The sequence below is a fragment of the Takifugu flavidus genome, chromosome 3, assembly GCF_003711565.1.
Source record: "Takifugu flavidus isolate HTHZ2018 chromosome 3, ASM371156v2, whole genome shotgun sequence".
NCBI lineage: Eukaryota > Metazoa > Chordata > Actinopteri > Tetraodontiformes > Tetraodontidae > Takifugu > Takifugu flavidus.
In genome coordinates, this window is record NC_079522.1 from 5,542,867 (window position 1) to 5,563,031 (window position 20,165).

The 20,165-nt window shown below is 43.3% G+C and overlaps 1 protein-coding gene across 1 annotated transcript; it reads right to left on the bottom strand.

The window, feature by feature from the left end:
- Positions 1-972: 972 nt before the first annotated feature.
- On the bottom strand, positions 973-17,719 carry vax2 (ventral anterior homeobox 2). Its single transcript, XM_057027394.1, has 3 exons — positions 16,526-17,719; positions 13,242-13,429; positions 973-4,219 (listed from the first exon to the last, which is right to left on the bottom strand). Exons 1-3 carry the CDS (start codon positions 16,758-16,760, stop codon positions 3,719-3,721), a joined length of 924 nt encoding a protein of 307 aa, XP_056883374.1. The 5' UTR covers positions 16,761-17,719; the 3' UTR covers positions 973-3,718.
- Positions 17,720-20,165: the final 2,446 nt, after the last annotated feature.

The window sequence follows — 20,165 nt, forward strand, 5'->3', positions numbered from 1 at the left end:
ACTATAATTGGCACCATGCAGATCAATTGTTGCAGCGTCGGAGAAGTTCCGCTGACCGAAGTCTGGGTTAACTGGTGGACACAGGCAACTTGTTGCCTCCTTATAACTTTAAAAGTGGCACAGGAGTGAGAAGCCACCAAACCTCCCCGCATTTGAGGTGTGAATCGCGTGAGCCCGAACCTGTAAGTTCTTTCTTTTGAATGCAACCTGCAAACGTTGCAGCAGTCAAGTCACCATAATGTTGCCACCAATCAAATTTGAGGTCGTTTTTTTAACCTTTCTTTCTACCTCTGCTAATGTACGGATCTGGTGGCTTTCAGAATGGATTTATAAGGTTACAATGGACATAATCCTTCAATAGTGTGCCCTTTCATTTAGTGTGGAATGTTTTTATCTGAAGCATTAGGAATCTGCTGGTATTTATCATGTTATGTTTTAAATCGTGGGCAACAATATCTGTGTGCATAACCGGTGTCATCTTTGGATTCTGTTTATTCCATCAAAATACGCATTTTGCCCTTTAAAAAGGCCAGATTTGTTCCTTGTAGACAAAGAGCAAAACAGCCTTAGTCAATCCACGTTATTGTGAGGCAGAAACTCATAATTTTATCCAATTAATGTCCCAAGGGCACATCAATTCAGGCTTTGTGTAGCTCTATGCAAACCAAAATAAGATTAAAATGGTTGCACCTCTGTAGAGGGTTGGAAAAGGTTAAAATGTCCAATGCTTTGGTTTGTTCTGCAATAGTACTGAGGACAAAGAATTCAAGGATATACTTTTTTTTGATCAATCTGCAGGAGAGAGCGACCCCCCGTCCAAAGAAAATAATATTCTTTTCGTATTTATCAAGGGGGTTGCAGAAAAGAAACATGTTTTGCCCTCTGAGAGGAGTTTTTCTCAAAAAGCTTTCTCATCCCCAGCCAGCATGTCCTTGACAAAGGGGACAAAATGAAGGAAACAGGACACAGAAGGCAAATTACAGACATATATTTATATGCATATGAATAAAAATACATATACATATTGTACAGTATCTCAGCGGAGCGGGAAATCTGCTCTGTCAGCCCCGAAACAGAAGTAAGCCTCTTTAAATAAGTGCAAAATGTTAATGAGACAAAGAAATGTAAAGCATATATAAAGTTGTTTTTTTTCTGAATCTTCTTTTTTTGCTTTTTTTTTTTGTATTTTTTCCGGTCAAAAATCACGTAGAGCGGACATGGAGATAACTTGTGCAAAAACCCATTCATATATATTCCTAGTATATAAATTTATATATATACATACAGTAGTTCTTGATCATATTAAGTAGTTGGTGCCATTAGCTTGACAAAAAAAAAATAAAACACATAAAAAATACTGCTTCAAGACAGAAGTTATGGCCTTTTCAGGACCTTGGCTGTGCACAAAGTAAACGTAAATCAAGCGGAATCTGTTTTTTTTCTTATTTTCATCTAAAGGAACATTTCTACACAATCTCAAAAGGACTTGAAGGAAACCATGATGTCGGCCGCGGCGGGGCCCTTTAAATGCGTCTCAGGTGATGGTGTTTAACCCGAATCGAGTGCAAGATGTCGCACATCGTGCAGGCACAGCGAAAAGCAACGCTTCTGCTCAGCTGGAATGTGAAGAGACAAGAAAAGAGGGACAATGGGCTTTGCCTAGCGGCCGCAGGGACTCTACAGTCTGCCCAGCACGTAGGGGAGGAGCAGCGTTTTCGAGTTTAAGGTCTCTCCCCCGAGGTTGCTGCTGTCCATAAGTGCGTGATACAGTGAGAGTGGAGCTTCGGTCCCGATTTAACCATCTGATATTACACACAAACAACAACAACGACAAAAGAGAAAATCAGGATTTGAAATTAAAACTGTAAATGTTTCACCTGGAGGCTGTTCTGGCTGAAACGGGGTAGGGGATGGGCAGTGGGGGGTCGAGTTGGTGAAAGGGCCTAAAACAAGACGAACGAGCTCTCAGCTCCATCTCTCCGCTGAATATTTGATGCCACGGCCGTGTGAATTATGGATGATGCTTGTGGAAAATAATACAGTGTTGAACAACAGCACAGGTGCTGCAAAGACAGAGTGTTTCCGCGGCGGCGGCGGTTTGACAACAACAACAAATCGGCCACTGTTACACGGGTGAAAAAAGGCCCTGCGCGCCGATGGCTCAGGCAGATTTCAGGGTGCTCCAGAACCGGCCCGGTCTTTTTAAAATCGATGTCAGGGAGGCTTTATTCCAATTTTTATTTTCAAGTCATAAACAAGAAGGGCAAAAATGAACCGGTGTTAAAAGTATTAAAGCCGCGAGTGTGATGAAACCTGGGACTGGAATGGGGAACTGAAAGGCGGCCCGAGAGTTCTGAATAGGGGCGATATCAAGGCTGACACTCGCAAATTGAGGGCAAATTGTGTGTTCGTTATGTCGGCTCGTAATTTTCTTTGGAGAAATTTGAGGAAGCAGAGAGAAAAAGTACTAAAACGGGCGCTTCCCCCCTCCTTCGCTCAGGCTGTTCTGCATGAATTTTTGAGAGAAGTTGAAATTACCGATGTCTTTCTTCTGCTAGACAAGGTCAGGAGAGACTTTCAGGAGGATGCTTAGAAACCTACACATATAAAGTGCTTTCAGTGGGGGCAAGCAGAGGCCAACTTATACTTAGAGGTGATGGTCGGGGGGGGGGGGGCCCGAACACAGCTATTAATTCAAAGAAAAATAGGAAGAATTAAATATGACGGGCTCATTCACGGACCAAAAGGTTTGCTGGAGTTGGAGAAGTTTCTGTGACTTTAAAGAAATACCCATGTCAATTGCCTCTGATTTCGTCCTTCATATATATATATAATTTTTTTTTAAAACAAGGATGCATGTTTCAAGGACTGGGAAGTTAATCTGGCTCCTCTGCGTGACTGTTTCGGTGACCGGGGAGCACAAGTGTGACACCTCCACAGCTTAATCCCAGAAATGCTTTGGCAGGAGCCTGGCCAGCTTTTCTCACACAGCTACTCATCTCACGTTCTTTTCTATGAACCTATCGGACCTAGATATCCGATCTCTGCACCTTTTTGTCAAGATCCTACCACATAATAGCATACACAAACACAACCAAATAAAGAATTTACAGAACCTACCATTGGACACCAAACAGACTCATATAAAAATGCTACTGTTCTATTTTTTTTTCTGCGTTTGTTCCATATTGAGATAGGACATCATCTAAAACCACACATGGCCACTTGTACGGGAATATGTGCCAGCAAAGTGTTCAAACTGCTCTCTTTGAAATGCCACTTGTCTCATTCAGACGCTGACTCAATCTGAACTGTCCGTGTCAAGTAATGTTTTTTTCTTTTTCTTTTTTTTCCTGAACAGTAAATGAAGGCCTTTATGAAGAGAAAACCACACACAAACTCACGGGAAAAAAAGATTCACTTAAAACCACCGTAAAGAGAGTGGCAATAAAAGAGGTTCACACGACATACACACACAGCGCTTTGCGAAAAAATTCACAGGTTTTTTTTTCAGTTTTTTTCTTTTACGGGACGTCTCTATCGAGCCTTTTTTTAAAACCATTTTGTGTCAGCGTGGGGGCCACAGTGCTGCGGAAACAAAATGGTGCTGCAGCCAAAGCTGCATTTATTTTGCTCCGATTTTTTCTCGCCTGTCTGCTCAAGTGTCAAAGAATGCTCTTACAAAGACCTCTAAAGTCCCTAAAGAAGACCCCGTCACTTAAGAAACCGTCTTCTTTCCTCCCAGATCTGCCTCCTTCCTGTCCAGCCGCATGTACGGCTCAAAGGCTGAGGAACCGCAGCCGTACACGGAGGTCAGTTCATGGTGGGCGCCGCCTAGCAGCGGCATGGAAAAGCAAAGGGAGTGCGGTGGTGGGACTCCGAGCCTCGGCGAAGGCGGAGTTCCGCCCAGGGACGGCAGAGACAACCCGAAAGTCCCTCCTGGCAAGGAGCTGGGCGGGGTGCTGCTGCTGATGCCTGGGGAGGTGGACGAGGCCCCGCCGGGGCTGCTCAGCAGGGAACCGTTGTGCGTCGGGTGCGGCGGTGGCCCAAGCAGGGAGTTTGGTGGCGGGGCGGGACCAGATAGGAGTCGCCCCTGCTCCAGGAGGCGCAGGATGTTGCAGGTGGCCAATGATTCATTGGTGGAAGAGGAGCGTTTGTCGGAATCCTTGGTGGTGTCCTTCTTCTGCTTGGTCCGGCGGTTCTGGAACCAAACCTTGACCTGCGAGAACACAACCAGTGTAAAGAGTTAAAAGCTCCGCCACAAACACACACAAGGAGACTACGAATCCTTCATCCAGTCGACAGAAATTTGAACAGATGTGTAACTGGCATATACGTGAATGTGGCTGGAGGCAAAGCCATTGTATGTGCATAAAATAGTGTTGCTAGCAAAGGCCATTGGATCACCGCTGCTGTTCACCTCGAGAATCCGGAGGAAAGGAAAGCTTGCGACAGAACACTTGCCATCATCATCTGCTCTCACGCTAGTTCACCATCACGCCGCCAGCGGAAGATCAAGAAGGTGCTCAATGAACTCTGCACGTCCTCGCCCTCGCATGTTTAATTGATGAACGCCAGCGCTGCTTTAATGTATAACGCGCAGTGAGGTCAGGGGGGCTGGGGCTTTGATGCCAGTTTGAGGCTACGGAGGGGTCGTGACGGATCGAAGCACATAGAGACATCACAGGCATGAAAGATGCATAGAATGCTTTCGCTGCATTTTCATTAAAGTTGTGTGCAGATGTTTTCACTTGGGGGGAGCGAAATTTGTTATAGTCGGCCTTTGATCCGACAACGCCAAAGCCAACTCAAGAAACAATGGCAAAGTTTTGGAAGTCAACTTTTCTTTTTCATAAACTGTATGAAGGCAGATAAATGAAATTTTGCCCATTTTTTAACCTCTTTTCTATGACTGCAACAATAAATCATAGCAGTTCAAGATTAACTGGGAGGCTCACAGAAATGGAACATTTCTGCAGTGCCAACTGCAGAGGGTTTTTTTTTATCTTCCTTTGTTTCTTTTGACCAGACTTGATCTGCTCCCACTGTCATTTTTTTAACCTAGAAAAGTCTTTACCTGATGAAGGGAACATCTCTGAATGGAAGTTTTAATTTGAAAATCTACTTCAAATTGAATTCATATTATCAAAATTTTTATTGTAGGCAGTCACAAAACAATCTTCTGTTCCTTTGATGCAAAAACCGTAAAGAAAATTGAATGGAAAAAATGTATGCTAACTTAGACTTATTTAAGCAAAAAAAAATTTTTTTCCATAACTGCTCGCTGTGTGTACTTTTGTGTCGCCCGTCCTTGTCTGAAGCCTCTAAAGTTAAAGTCGATCGGAGAGGACAACTTGTTGACTGCGCCGTCTGTAAATGACACAACCAAACCAGTACAGTCAGTTCAAGTGCAGCCTGGACAATATGAGCACACTCACACTCACAGCGGTGACATGTGATCCGAACACGTGACTGTTCTCACATGACCAAGTTCATCAGTGGGATCCAGTGAGCCCTCGGCGGGTGTCACGATTGGTGCGGGTGCGAAGGAGCGACTCGAGGTCGATTGCCCGACAATTTAACGTTCCCGTGGGGTTGTGCACTTCAAATAGGGCATTAACTTTCAAACACTCACTTCAAAGGTTTGTCAAACACTTGCGCGCTCGTTCCAACAACTTTGTCTCAGTGTGCTCAAAGATTTGAGCAAGATCAAATATTGAAGTCCAGGACTAAATTGTGCTGACTATCCATTGTTTATATATATTTAACACATCTCACATTGCACCATGCTGCGTCCTGACATAACACTGCACGTATCTGTCAGATTTATGGTTCCCAAATGCTGGGGGTCGACTAAGTCATGTTTTAAACCAAATTGTTCTCATTCCGTGCTTATTATCTTGCCGTGAGATTAGTTTTTGCTTACAGGAGTTTGTAAGTTTGTTAGCAAAATGACAACACGAGGAATTTTGTCCTGGGAGATAAGATTGGGATGATGTGCTTTGATGTGCATACAGCAGACAAAACAGAACTAGACAAAAAATATCAAATACGAAAAGGAAAACTGCCTCTGTCAGCAATTCTAGATGTGTATGTTTGCATATACAATTGCAAATCCGCATCTTCTCCAGCACATCTTTAAAAAACCACAGCTAAGGCTAACACCTGCTGAGTACAGCTGGCAAAACCAGAGTGACGTGGAACCACCTCATTAACTTACACTTGTGCTATTATGTATCAGTGCACCAACAAGGTGAGCTAAACAAGTAGCCAGGACCAGTGAGATCATACTTTCGACTGCTGACCGTGACACAAATAATGGGATCAGAATGGATCGTAGAGCTCAGAGGGGAACTCTTACACCAGCAAACTGTAATGTGAAGAGACGGCTGGCCAAGTAGGATAAGCAGTGGAATTTATGGCTCTATATTTAGATGGTGGACGCGGCTTCTTGAAGATAGCGGTTTGGAACATGTTCACCAACGTCCACCAGCCATCTAACGAAAAGGCTCCAAATGCCAAAGAAACACCCCTTCCACCCCCAGAATGTGGCTTAGTGCATCCTAACCACAGTCCTCCTATCCATTTCTGAAAAGTAAGGGGGAAAAAAACAAAAGCTTGCTTGTGTTTTACAGGGATTTATTATGGCGATGAGAAAAAGCAAAGCTGCCTTGGGTACATCTACACTATTGGATGTAAATCCTTTTTAATGGGATCCAGGGTTCAGAGCTGGGGCAGAGATTACCAAAGGGAAATCTGGATATGGTGTGACCTGCATTTGGCCCTGCCGCACCCTTAGTGCCCCAGCCCCGTGCACTATGCCCTCTCAAGGGGCACTGGGTAAACTCAGATGAGGGGATTAGGGTGGAGGCGAAGGTGGGAGAGGGGGAGATCAATTTAAACACTTGATCGGTAATATACACCCGGAAATTATCAAATAGATCTATAATTTCCTCGCTTAAATTATGATAAATATCAAAATGAACACTGTAAATTGTTGGTTATGATCCAAATTTAGTAATTTTCAATGTTAATTCTTACAGTATTGAGGTTGCAGTGAAATTACTACTAGGTTTGGGCCTATTTTTCAGGTATTTCCTTCACTCTTTCCTATTCCCTTAAACCCATTTAAACTGATAATGCTATCATTTACGGATCATTTTTGTGATTAATCAGTTATAAATGCCTTAAATGTGACACCGCTTAACGGCACAACTCAAAGACATTCAGAAGGAAGAACAAGACCTCTCACTCACTCAAAAAAAATCCAAACTGGGAAGAGTTAAAAACAATTTTTAAAAGATCATTACAGAATTATGCCTACTTGTCATGAAAAACCTTGGAATTAGGTTATTTTTTGAGGTATCTTAAGGATGGGTTACTGTACTGGGAAAGCTGGGAAGTCTAACTGGGCTGTGGTCAGAGGCTCATCAGCCCCAAGAGTAGCCTAAATACACCACGAGATTAAGGCAAGAAATGGCGCAAAGGTAGAAATTTGTGGATTAAAAGGGAACATGCACCTCACACATTATACTGGTTGAAGCACATGGCAGCTTTTCTGGCCTCTAAGCTGTAACCATTAAATCAAACACCTCGCTTTCCTGTCCATAATACCCGTAATACCCACAATGCAAACTAAAAAGGCTGGATTGTGGTGGTAAAGTCTTTAAGAAGGACGCTAGCCGACCGTCTTTCACACTTTCCCTGACCCCCCTCCAGCTTCACGGTTCACCCACCCTAACCCGGTCCAGGCCCTCTGATCCCAGCCATGTGATGAGCAGCAGCACACAATGAAAACTCTCTTTTTTTGTTGCTTTTTTCCCCTTTCCTTCAGGGGATTGTACCAGGCAGACCAGCAGCCATTCAACTGCATGTAATGGGCCGATGCATACTTAACTGTATGTAACGCGGCGAGTGTGTGTTCAGCTGCGTGATAGAGCGTCGATCCTAATTATCGATCAAACAGGACAGCAAGAAGAGAGGGAACTGATGACTTACTCAGTCGTGTGTAGCGACTCGGTCTTTCAAAATGATTATCCTTTGATTGAAGCTTTATTTTATTTGCACGAGACCACACACCGTATCCAGGGGTTGGTTGTCATGGTTCAATTATATTTAATAAAGATACTCAAGAGCTGCTACAACAAGGGGCATTTAATTGTTTTGGGTATTCCCCGGGTGGGCATTTAGGCTAATTTCACTGTAAAAAATATATATTTTACTTTTTTTTCTGGATGATCGGGATGATTGGCCTCTCTATTGGTGGCATACTTGGAGGTCACATATTTGTGGCTTCGGCATTTCCAAAGATCTTTTTTTTTTTTGCGTCCATCATTTTCCATGTGACATTTTTGAAGCCTTGTTTTGTGGGGACTGTAACCTTTTCATCATTTCTTGATACGGAAACAGGTTCACCGTGGCCAACAAAAGGCCCATCATGTCCAATTGTGAAAACATATCGAACGGAATATCTTCCAATCTTTTTTTTCGTGTAGCCCGATTCACCGATCCTGTGCTAAAAACCCCGGTCTGGCACCTCATCACCGCAGCGCATGTCCATTCAGGTTCAACCGGGGGTTAACCCCGTCTTATAGAATCGCTAGTAGATATGGCCACCTAATCCTCCTTAACGCAAAAGCACTTGGGTCTGTTAGGAGGCCTGTACCCTCTTCGCTCCACCTTCCTCCACGGGCCTCCACTCCACCAAGTTTTGATAACAGCCTTTACCTCCTATCCTCACGGCCCCGGCGTCCAATGTTGCCAGGAGAACTCGCCGGGGCTCAATCATGGTCCGTGCCTTATTTAACATGTCATCCCGCAGCCACTTTCCACACGACCCTCAAAACATCCTGCTGAAGATTACCTTTGACTTCTCCACAGTTATTGGCACGGATTTATCAGGAAAAACAAAATGGAATTTCCTTTCAAAGCGCGTCCGATAGGGATCTCTTGTAGGCATGTTTTTGTATGGTTTACCTTTGTCTGTGATCAACTTTAATTAATGTTATTGCTGTGAAGGTTTCCCCAAAGGGTTTTGTTAAAACCCTTTTGTTAAAGAGACACTTCCACTAACAAACGAGAGTCTGCATGTTTGTATGCATGCACCCCAGTGAAAAAACGGTTTAAATGGGTAAGATTGGGAAGCTAAGTGCACGTGTGTGTCTGCCTGTGTGCTTGCGTGAGTGAAAAGCTCTTGTACCCAATCTTTGCTGATTTCCCTGTTTTCACCTCAGTGGAGCGATTACATGGTCCTTCAGATTTTTGGAAAATTGTACCATCCTTGGCATCTCTCTCCCTCACTCAGACACACACACACACACACACACATACTGAAACCAGCCAATTCACTCCCACAGAGTGATTAAAGACAAAAAGGCAAATGCAACTTAATTACAATTCTTCTGATTATCTAATCAGCTGATTAGATAATCAGGGCCTCACAGGTTTCATTCAGAACGGCCGCGAGTTGGACAAAAAGTTCTCGTGCAAAGGACGGCTCTCGCTTTAGGTCACTGCAGCGTGAAGAGGAAATACTGTCATTTTCTTTACAACAAGAAGCCCAAACATTTAATCCGAATGCACAAAAGCGGCCTGTCTGTCTGTCTGTCTGGGTCCCTTCCTATCTCCTTCTCCATTCTGAGTGGTCGAACAATCTGGCCACTGTGCGTCCTCCTCCCTGCTACATCTGCGCAGCTATACGTCATGGCTGGGCCCTCTACGCCGCAGACGAGTGGCCAGACAACGTCTGTCTGGGCCTGTTGTGGACAACGAAATACACAACGGGTACATTGACTGCATGTAGGCACATAGGGACAACTTGTCATCTTGTCTCCTCTATGGCCTGATTCTCCAGAGGTCGGCGCAACACTACCTGCTGTTGTGTCGAAACTCTGCGCCTCAGTCAACAGAAATTAAAATCTGTCAAACGCAAACGAATACGTCTTTTTATCGATGATATAAATGCCTTCGTGTGGTCTGCTTGGCTTGGGCAGGCCGCTTATTTTAATAGTTTTAAATAAATGAGCAGAGCAATACCAGATGATACACTAAGAGCTTCACGCTACAATTACAGGATTTTAAGAATTTAGCAGCCTGAGACAGGAAGAAAACAAAGATCTGAGTAAAGTTAATTCCCTACCACAATCTATAAATTGTCCACAAAAATATCTCAAATCAGTCTAAACATCTGCGAGGAGGGAAAAGGAACACATTTGTGTATTTTTTTGTGTTAAAAAAGAGTACTCTCTGGTTTTCTCAGGGACTAATCCAGTTTAGCACCATGCACACGCCATAACAACCATATATTCTGTGTGCGAGGCCAACAAATAACAGTGGTCTGATGTACCGCAACATGGAAATCAGTGCAGAACTGTGGAGGACACACAGCAGGGTGTGTAACAAAGGCCAGAACAGGCTGGTCCAGGTCCAAGAAGAGGAAAGTTTGGCAAAGAAAAGGCCAAAGAAGAGTGATCGATATTAAGTGAAATCACCCGGGGTTTTCTCTCTCTCTCTCTCACTCTCTCTCTCCTCCTCTCTCTCTATCACTCTCTCTCCTTCTCTCTCTATCACTCTCTCTCTCCTCTCTATCACTCTCTCTCTATCACTCTCTCTCTCTTCCTCTCTCTATCACTCTCTCTCCTTCTCTCTCTATCACTCTCTCTCCTCCTCCTCTCTCTATCACTCTCTCTCTCCGTGTGTGTACGTGTGTGGTGGACATCCCCATAACTGTGTTTACGCAGTAGCGGGGAGCCACCTGCTGGGATGAGGAGAGCTCTTCTACAGTAACAGATTACTCTGTTACTCTGTAACGATCAGCAGTCGGCAGCTTGAAGCGTAACACTTTTAATTTGATGACGCGTCCGTCTTCATTTGTCAAATTGCCCAATTTTAACGCGCCTCGACGCGTTTTATCTTCCTGCACTTCGCTGCTGGTCCTTTGATGTTTTTGATGTCTGAAATGTGACAAAAAGCACAAATTGCGTCCGTGTCGTGTGCGTTTGCAGCCACGTGGGCGGTGACTTCGAATTCCAAACTAACGGGGCGGCGCTGGAGCGCTGTTAAAAAACACTAAATGGTGCCACTCCTATTAATTTTGCAGTGATAAAAGGGGGTAATAATGGGGAAAAGTCATAGATAGATAGATAGATAGATAGATAGATAGATAGATAGATAGATAGATAGATAGATAGATAGATAGATAGATAGATAGATAGATAGATAGATAGATAGATAGATAGATAGATAGATAGATAGATGAGTATAGGCGACATTCATTCAGTTTCAATAGGAATTCAAATGCATATTTCATTTAAAAAGAGAAAAATAATAATATGCCTAATGGTCTTTGAAAGCTTTTAGTTTCGCGCCAGAAAATAAACAACTATATATAGTAAGTCCCAAACAGCACGTTTGTGAAGGCCCTCATACTTTGGAGACGCTCATTTCCCTTTATTTATTTATTTATTTTGCGATCAACCTCGAATACGCTTAAAAAAATCTGCAAACTCTGCAAATAGATAAAAGTGGGGCGGATAAAAGCGGCGCACACTAATGCCAGCGAAAAGCTTTTCGATCACGTTTAAAAGCCGCCTCGGTGGCACCTATAGTTCGGAGAATTTGGGAGCGGTGGGTTGGATGTTTCACGCCATTAGAGCGGGGACTTCTTTATTTACACTTTATTCTCAGATGAAGGTCAGGCACTTTTCTGACGGTCTCGTTCAGCCAATCAGCTCCCGCCCTGCGCCTCTTCTGCAGCAGCAGGAAGCTGAGGCCCTCCCATTAACACCCCTAGTGTCAGCACTAATGAGGGCCACAGTGGCTGTTCTGTGTCCACACACACACACACACACACACACACACACACACACACACACACACACACGCACTTCCCACCACCTTGGGTTCTGAGGTTGCTTGGTTACTTTAGACGACATTACAGGACGCGTATCCGCAACAGGTGTTTGGGCCGAATTTCAACTTTTCCTTAAAGTCAAGAATAAATATATTCTTCGATAAGGTTCAACCCAATGGAATCTTACCTCATCTTTAAAGTGTTGATATAAAGAATTTTAGCCTTGAGCAGATATCGCCGCATGAATAACAACAACGTCACCACATTATTGATAACTATCAGATTATTAAGATAACTATTATTGTTGGGGTTTTATTTTGAAAAATTAAACAAACAAAAAACTACAGGTCTTCATCTATCGTATCTATCTTCATTTATTGTTCTTCCATCCTTCATGCCACTTTCCATATATTAAGGTTTTGCTAACTATATTTGTCCACGTGTTTTAGATCAGGTGAAATAGCCAATTTAGGTTTTTCTATTTTGAATATTTAGGATGAACATACTTTTTAGTGAATGGATACTTTGTTTAAAGAACTATGGGCCATAGCACAACACAGAGAGCTCGGACCTGAGGAAACATGCTAGGATGAGCCCCCTTTCACCTCCGGACCCTGAACGAGGCTTTTTTCCCCCGTTTGTTTGTTTTTAAAACTTCAATCAAGGTTTAGGACACACAAAAAGATTTTGTGATGATTAGTGATGGTGACTTTATTTCTTAAACCTTCGTCTTTTTTGGACTATAGATCAAAGTTATAAAAAAATGTATTCTGTTTTGGTTTTTAACTACTCTGTGCCAGGAATTTAAATAAGATGGAACCATGATGAATGATGCGCACCCCTTCCGTCGCACACATGGACAACTGCGTGAAATTTATTCCAAAAACCTGCTTAATATAAAGGCAAATCAGGCCTCGTTTTAGTCGCCGGGAGAATAAAAACACGTTCTACCTCGATATTGAATAAATCTATTTTTATAAATTCGTATAGGTGCAGGTAATGGGGATTAAAAACAATAACTGTACAGTTGCAATGCTAATCTAATGATATGAACTTGTAGACTTGATTCAAAGACATTTATTTTTTCTTTCCCATCTTCTCTCTTTTAGATTGAAAGACAATAACGTTGGTCCGTTGCACGTCGATTGTGGGCGGGGCAGTGGATCTATCGCTCCCTCTGATTGGCCAAAGGGTCAATTAATATCTCGGACAAGGTAAGATAGCCTTTTTTTTAAAAGGGTAATATCTAATTGTAAAGGGAAAATACTTTTAGAATGGTTTATTAGCATAAATAGACCGAAATATATGGATGATTGTGTGCAGATTTTTTGATAACAGACTCCTTTGTCGGTTGCTTAGTTTTTGGCTACTTTTAGCATTAGCTCCTTACCTGTGTTTCAGACAAATTTAGCTGCCTCGCGAGCTCAGTGCGCTCGCGGCCCACGACGTATTGGCACCGCTGGAACTCGAGCTCGAGCCGGTACAGCTGCTCCGCCGTGAACGAAGTCCGCGTGCGCTTCGGCCGGTCCAGGTCGAGGCCCTTCGGTAGCACGATTTCCCGGATGGTGCCTTTAGCATCTGTCCGGAAAAGTCAGAATTTTACAAAAAATAAAACAAAATCTGAGACAGAAGCACAAACTCCAGACTTTGGAAATATTATGATTGACCCGGGGGTGAACGCGCACGCTCACGCCGCTCAATGAAGATGTGAAACGTGACAGATATGCAATATTCATGAAGGCAGCTATGGGCTAATGGCCTTGTGGAGGAGAGTATTGATGCGTTCCTTTGAATAAAGCTGTTATTTGCCATGAAAATTGTTTACGTATCGCCTCAAATGACGCGCTGTTCCATCAATAAATACTTTGGGTTTGTTAGCTAACACAGTCGTGCATTTGTAAAACCTTTTCATTCAATTTTATTCAGTATTAACTGAGGCATCGTGGACGTTACTCGGATTTCTGTGCAGGGTGGGCATTCTTGCGCATGCGCAGAAGATGTAAAACCGCCACTAAATTATTTTCTTACAAGTTAAAAAGTGTATTGGTAGTTAATGCAGTGGTGGGAGGGATGGGGGGAATACAGTTGAACTACATTTTTGTCACTGTTATTCCTTAACAATAGAAAAAAGTATCTTAATAAATGATAAAAGATATTTTGCGTGTTTTATTTCATTACAATATATTTTATACATCCCAGAGTTGGAGAAATATAGATTTCTTTTTTTTAAAATAACGTAGCGAGTGAAATTATCTTATTGATTTCGTTTTTTATTTATATTGTTTTAATTTGTCCCAAATAAAATATTCAGGGATAAAAAGCTTTCGCCAGGAAGCCGCGTAGTAAAAAAAAACAAAAAAAACATATAAATAAATTATTTTTTTTTCTTTTCATACCCTCAATAAAATCCAGCCGATGGTGATTTGTATGTTTGTATTTATCAGATGCAGTGAAGACGCAGGACGGGCAAGAATTGCTCTTTGTCCATGGTTTTAACGTCATAAAATATGTAATCCAATAAAATATGAAGAGCCCTGAATTAAATATGAAACTAAACCGATAGAACTGAACGGCTATGATGCTTCTATAGGCTATTGGCTTCAGTAACTCATTGAAAAAGAGTTCAATCTGTTATATATATGTGTGTTTAAACTGGTAGAGGCCGTGCACATATGCGCCCGTCGCTTTCACGCAATTGCAGGATATTTAAAATGTGTGAGGAAAATAGACGGTAGGGTGAATTTTAAGAGTACAGAAAATGTAATGACATTTATAATCCATCTAGGCGACAATCCTATCAGGTTTAAGTTTGGTGATTCCTTATGTGTTTCCTTATAGCCGAGGGGCCTGAGCTGCTGGGTGAAACCCGAGCTCTCCATCTTTACGCACTGGTCGTAACGATGTGTAACGCGAGTTACATTTTCACCAGAGCTCCTAGAAAACCTGCCAATAAATCATAATTAATGCCGCATTTTGTTCTCTACGATTTCTACGCTTTCCAGAAGAAAATAAATAAACACAGTTATATATTAAATTCGCGTAAAGAGAAGAGAGGCAGGGGGAAAAAAGAAGGCAGCGCCGGTAGCCAGACCTGCTGACCTCCCGGTGACCCCAGCCTCCATGCAGAAAACACCACACACATCCTGGAGCTGCGGAATCACACTGCAGCATCAGGGTTTTAGGCAACAACACTGTCCTTCTGCACAGCGTTGATACAAAATATAGCAACACCTTCAAGCGGCTCTCATGAGATCACAAATCTTCCTAATCTGATAAATCTGCTATGTGTAATATCAAATCTAAAAACTAGCAACGGATCCGAGGCCGGATGGACGCTCTGACGAAGCAAGTTTTTAGAAATGCTGTTTTTATTAATGTTCGCTTTTGGAATCTTTCTCTCTTATTGCCATTTTATTGCACAAAGGGAGACATTTAATAAGCTAAAATCTGTGTAGCGATTTCAATAGACATTATAGATATAATATATTATACTGAGTTTATGCATCAAATGCGTGCAATTTCTTCAATTGTATTTTGAGAAGTGAAGGCCTGTCAAATTCAAGGTTAAAAAAAGACATATATCGTAATAATATTCCTAACACGCCATAATGGATTTTCCCCCTCTGGGACTGCAACAACAGACGCTGGAATCTAAATATAAAGACGAATGCAAATAGAACCGAGTCACATTGTTTCAATGACACTCAATTCCAAAACAATTTGACACACCAAAAGAAAGCACGTACACACACACACGTACACACACACACACACACACACACACACACACATACATACATACATACATACATACACACATAAAACACACACACGCACGCACAAACCTTTTTTGACAAATGTTCGCCCCACACACAATTTATATCAGCATCTTTTCTATTATCGTGCGAGCGTTCGTGTTATCATGATTATTATTTTTCGGAGGTGCTGTTCGTGGATGGATGGATGGACGGATGGCATCCAGGAGGAGGGCGTGGACGCTCAAAATTCAAACAAATATTATTCTGATCAACACAACGTTGACACACAAAGGCAGTGACGTGTTCAAATACGCACAGGCAGACGTACAAATGACACCACGCACCCATTGAATTAATATTATTATTTGAGTTTACGACATACGTTTTTTATTATTCACTTTTTTTTTTTTTTTTTTGGGTCCAGTATCACCTCAAATGTCCAGGAAGACGTTTTGCGGCACTGATTTATCCAGACGACACATCCATTTATATGTATTTCAATTTAGTCTTGCGCCGAGAATTTCGAAGAGGTTTTCTATTTTTTTTAAAAAAAATTGCAATAAAATATTATAAATCAAAAAGCACGCGGGTGTGGCCCGGGGTATCAATCATTAATGTGAAAGTAGCCTTTTGTTAATGAAGCTAGAGATGCTGTGATGGGAGCGCAAATGTTAAAATAGAAACTTCAGAGGCTGGTATTTCATTTATTGACACGTCGGCAGCATCTGGGCATTTTAAAATGGCATAAAATCATCCCAGGTTGTAATAAAAATGTTGTGTTTGCTCTAATAATATCAGCACATGTGGATGTTGACCTACAGTGATGGTGCACTGCAGCTAGAATCGCATTAAATTCCTCACAGATGTTTAATCTGACTCCTTGTATGCATATAATATTCCCCCCATTTCCACTCACCTCTGACTAATATCCTCCGACAGTAGTCCGGGTCCACTCCTAAAAGTTTGTCATGCCCATCTTCGCTGGAAGACGTCGGGGTAGACGCTGATGTGCCCGGGGTGTCGGTGGAGCTCTGAACCGGTGACCGGCTCCCGATCTCGGCGCGGCACTTTGTCTCCATCCGGTCCGGACACAGGGGGTTGGGTCCACAGCGGTGGTTCCCATCGCCCATAGTCGTAGCCTGATCGAACATCTACAAGTGAAGGGTCACAGTCTGAGATGATCTCCTCTCCCCGTCTGTCGCTGCAGCTTTTACCGTCTCTTTTTAACTTTCTCCCGTTTGCAAGTAGAGATCATGCCCTCCCGTCCTTCCTCCGAAAACAGTTTGTTTTTCTTTCAAAAACGAAATGTAGATCCAGTTACAAGGGGACCGAGCGGTCCTGCGACCGGACCGGGGAGAGCTGCAGGTGTCGCCGCATGACGCGCGGGTCCAGAGTCCGAACCGAGGGGAGAGACGGAGAAATCTCAAGATCTTTTCTGCCTAAACTAGCCTGGAGGTGCACAAGACGCGCATTGTAGAGCGGCCGGATCTATGGAGGAGCGGGGAGGTGCCACAAACAAGCACACACTGCTCACCCACGTAAAAATAAAAAAGGAGAGAGGCGGTGCGCACAGGATTTAAAAAAAAAAAAAAGAAAAGCAGCGAGCTCTGTACTGTTCGCACGTCAACGTGCGCAGGCAGTTCAGGCAAAAGTTTCTCCCGGTTTGTTTAAAAGCAGCAGCCTGTTACTTCAGATCCGTGACTGGATGTTGGTGCCACATAAAGAAAAGGGGTGGAGGAGGGAGGTCGCCGGTCTTCTGCTTTTGGAGGGAGCCGGAGAGGATGTGTGGTCACATGGAAACAGTCTATATCACAGCTGTTTGTGCGTTTGCGGCCGGAACATGACGCCCGAGAGGGAGGAATCCTCTCGCCCTGCCTGCACCAACACGGAAGGATGTTGTGGGATAATGTTTTGCCGTGACAACTGTACACTTCGCACGGGCGCGGGACGTCACTTCCTGGCCGCGCCGAGGCCGCTTCTGATTGGCTGCGGCGCGGCGAGGGCACGTTTTGACCGGGCGGATGAGCGGCGCGACGGAACGGGCTGAGGCGCGCAGATATGAGACGATGGCCGTGCGCGCTATTGCGCCGGGGAGACTTCAATGACACGATCTGGCGCTATCGCCTGCGCTTTTTTGATGGAAGGCGCAAAGGATACACACAATTCGAAGCATCAAAACGCGAGTAAATGGCCCAAAAAAAGCCCAATTCAGCAAGGAAAAGGCTTCTAAACATATAAACGAGTGAATGAACTAAGCCTGAATGAATTTTGCAGACTTTAAAGAATTCATTTCACGATTTCTAAACATTGACCCCGACAGAATCTCCAATTAATCGTTTCCAATCGTAACAATTCAACATTTCTAGTTTATTTTTTTTCTAATTCTACTTTAAACACTTACGAAGTGAAAAAGAATACGCTCTGTTAAATAGTGCGCAAATTTCCAAATCTGACCTTGCATTTTAGCCTCCAAATGTGAGTCATTCCAACTAAATATTAATGAATATCAGACGAATAATAAATAGAAAATAATATCGCCTAAAACAATGAAAGAACTTGGACAAAACTCAATTAATTCAACAGGTCACCCGACCTCAATCGTAACTTTCGGGCGCCTTCAGATCTCCATAAAACGCACATCAATAGACAAACAGATTGGACTGAGGGGTGATGGGAGTGTTTGTTTTTGGCTACTGTATCCGCACGGATCATTTTCTGGCCGCCAGCTTGATGCTGATGTGCAGCCTGCAGTTTTGTTGTGATTGTGAGATAATTCCAGGCGACTCAAACACTTTACATGTGAAGGAACACTGCGGCAAAATGAGAGATCCGTGAGTGCGTGCGTACATGTGTTTTATATAATTGTAGTTTTGCTGTGTGAGTGTGTGTGTGTGCGTGTGTGTGTTTCCCCTTGTTTCTTATCCGAGGCCGTAATTACTGCTCGCAGCCACGGGTCGTTACTCCTTTCAGCTGGCCTAATCTCACAGAGGATGAATAGAAACTGTCAATCAGACAGTGCACTCAGCAGCGAGACAAGAGGGGACTGATTGCTGCCACACACACACACACACACACACACACACACACACACCACACACACACACACACACACACACACCTACTCTCTTCCTCTGCCTTCACGTCTATAGCAACCCTTCGAGAAACAGATTTTTTTAGGGATTTTTTTTGGTTTTTTTAGTCCCTTTTCCTTCTCCGAGGCAGCTCATGTTTTGATTTCGACGTGATGGGAAAATTCATCTGTCAAAATTACAAACAACAACCTTTACATGCATAATATGCCCCCATATGGCGGTTTGACTGACACCGGTTGTGCAAATTCACGCGTTAGGAGATATTTCCCCCCCCCCATCGACGGACGCGCAAAGTTTCTTTTGCTTTTAAACGATTCCTTGTCGACACGAACGACGGCACTGTGGCGTGCTTTCGTTGTCACGTGATCTGGACGGATTTCCAGGTGGAAAAAGCCATTTATGATGTGCGATTTCTCCACAATTCAAATCCCATTGCACTTCAATCACTTTTGCAAGTCAGACCCCCCATACATGATGCTGATGCCCGTTTCCAGAGGGGGGGGGGGATGTCCTCCTTGTCTGTAAATGCCCACAGGCCCCAAAGACAGAGAAATAAAACGGAATGTTTATTTGCATTACGCAGCGATCGTCTTGTCCGCTTCCCCCTCATCCTGCGGCTGGACTGCGGTCTCGTGGAGATGAATCTGATCAATCAGATCAATCAACACAGATTACTGTAATCCCGGAGGTCAGGAGGAGGGCAACGGGCCACTCAGAGTTCACGCAGCCAACGCGGGCTCTTGACAAATCTGTGCAGGAATGGCAAACATGTGCCCGTCCGGAGTGGAAAGGTCTGCGCTTGATCTCACCCCCACCACAAAGATTTATTTATGATTTCTTCTTTGGTTTCTCGCATATTTTCAACCACCAGCCGAGCAGAAACGGCCACATCACATCATCTATGGGAAAATAAACAAATAAATTGCCCGAAACGCGCATTTAGTTGCGGTTCACGGGAAGGTGCGTTTACGGAACTTCGGTGAAATTAAACTTTTAAAGAGCCGAGAAGGGAAAATGCGGCGTTTAAGTGTGTGTCGTCCCAACTATCACACAGTACAATCACAAAAACAAATTAGTAATTAAAATAAACGTCTTTGAATGGGTTGGTTTTACCATGGACGTTGTTTCTCTCCAGTTTCTTGGCGGCCTCCCGGTGCAAAGCTTTTACAGGCTGCTTTAGATATGAGACTAATGTAGCTACCTGTCTAAGAGTGAAAGCGTATTCTAATTTGAATACTTGTAAATTATTCGTAATTAGAACGAAAAATTGAACGTATTATCTTAATTTTTCAGAACAATGCGCTGCTTCTAGCTGATCTAATTCATTTCCCCCACTAACATTGATTCGACTTAAAGCTGAATGGAATAAACCTTTACAGTAATTAAAACATCCCATTTAAACTCGTCAAAAACAGATTTGATTCTACGCGAGCAAAACGACCTCGAATCCGGGTGACAAAAGAT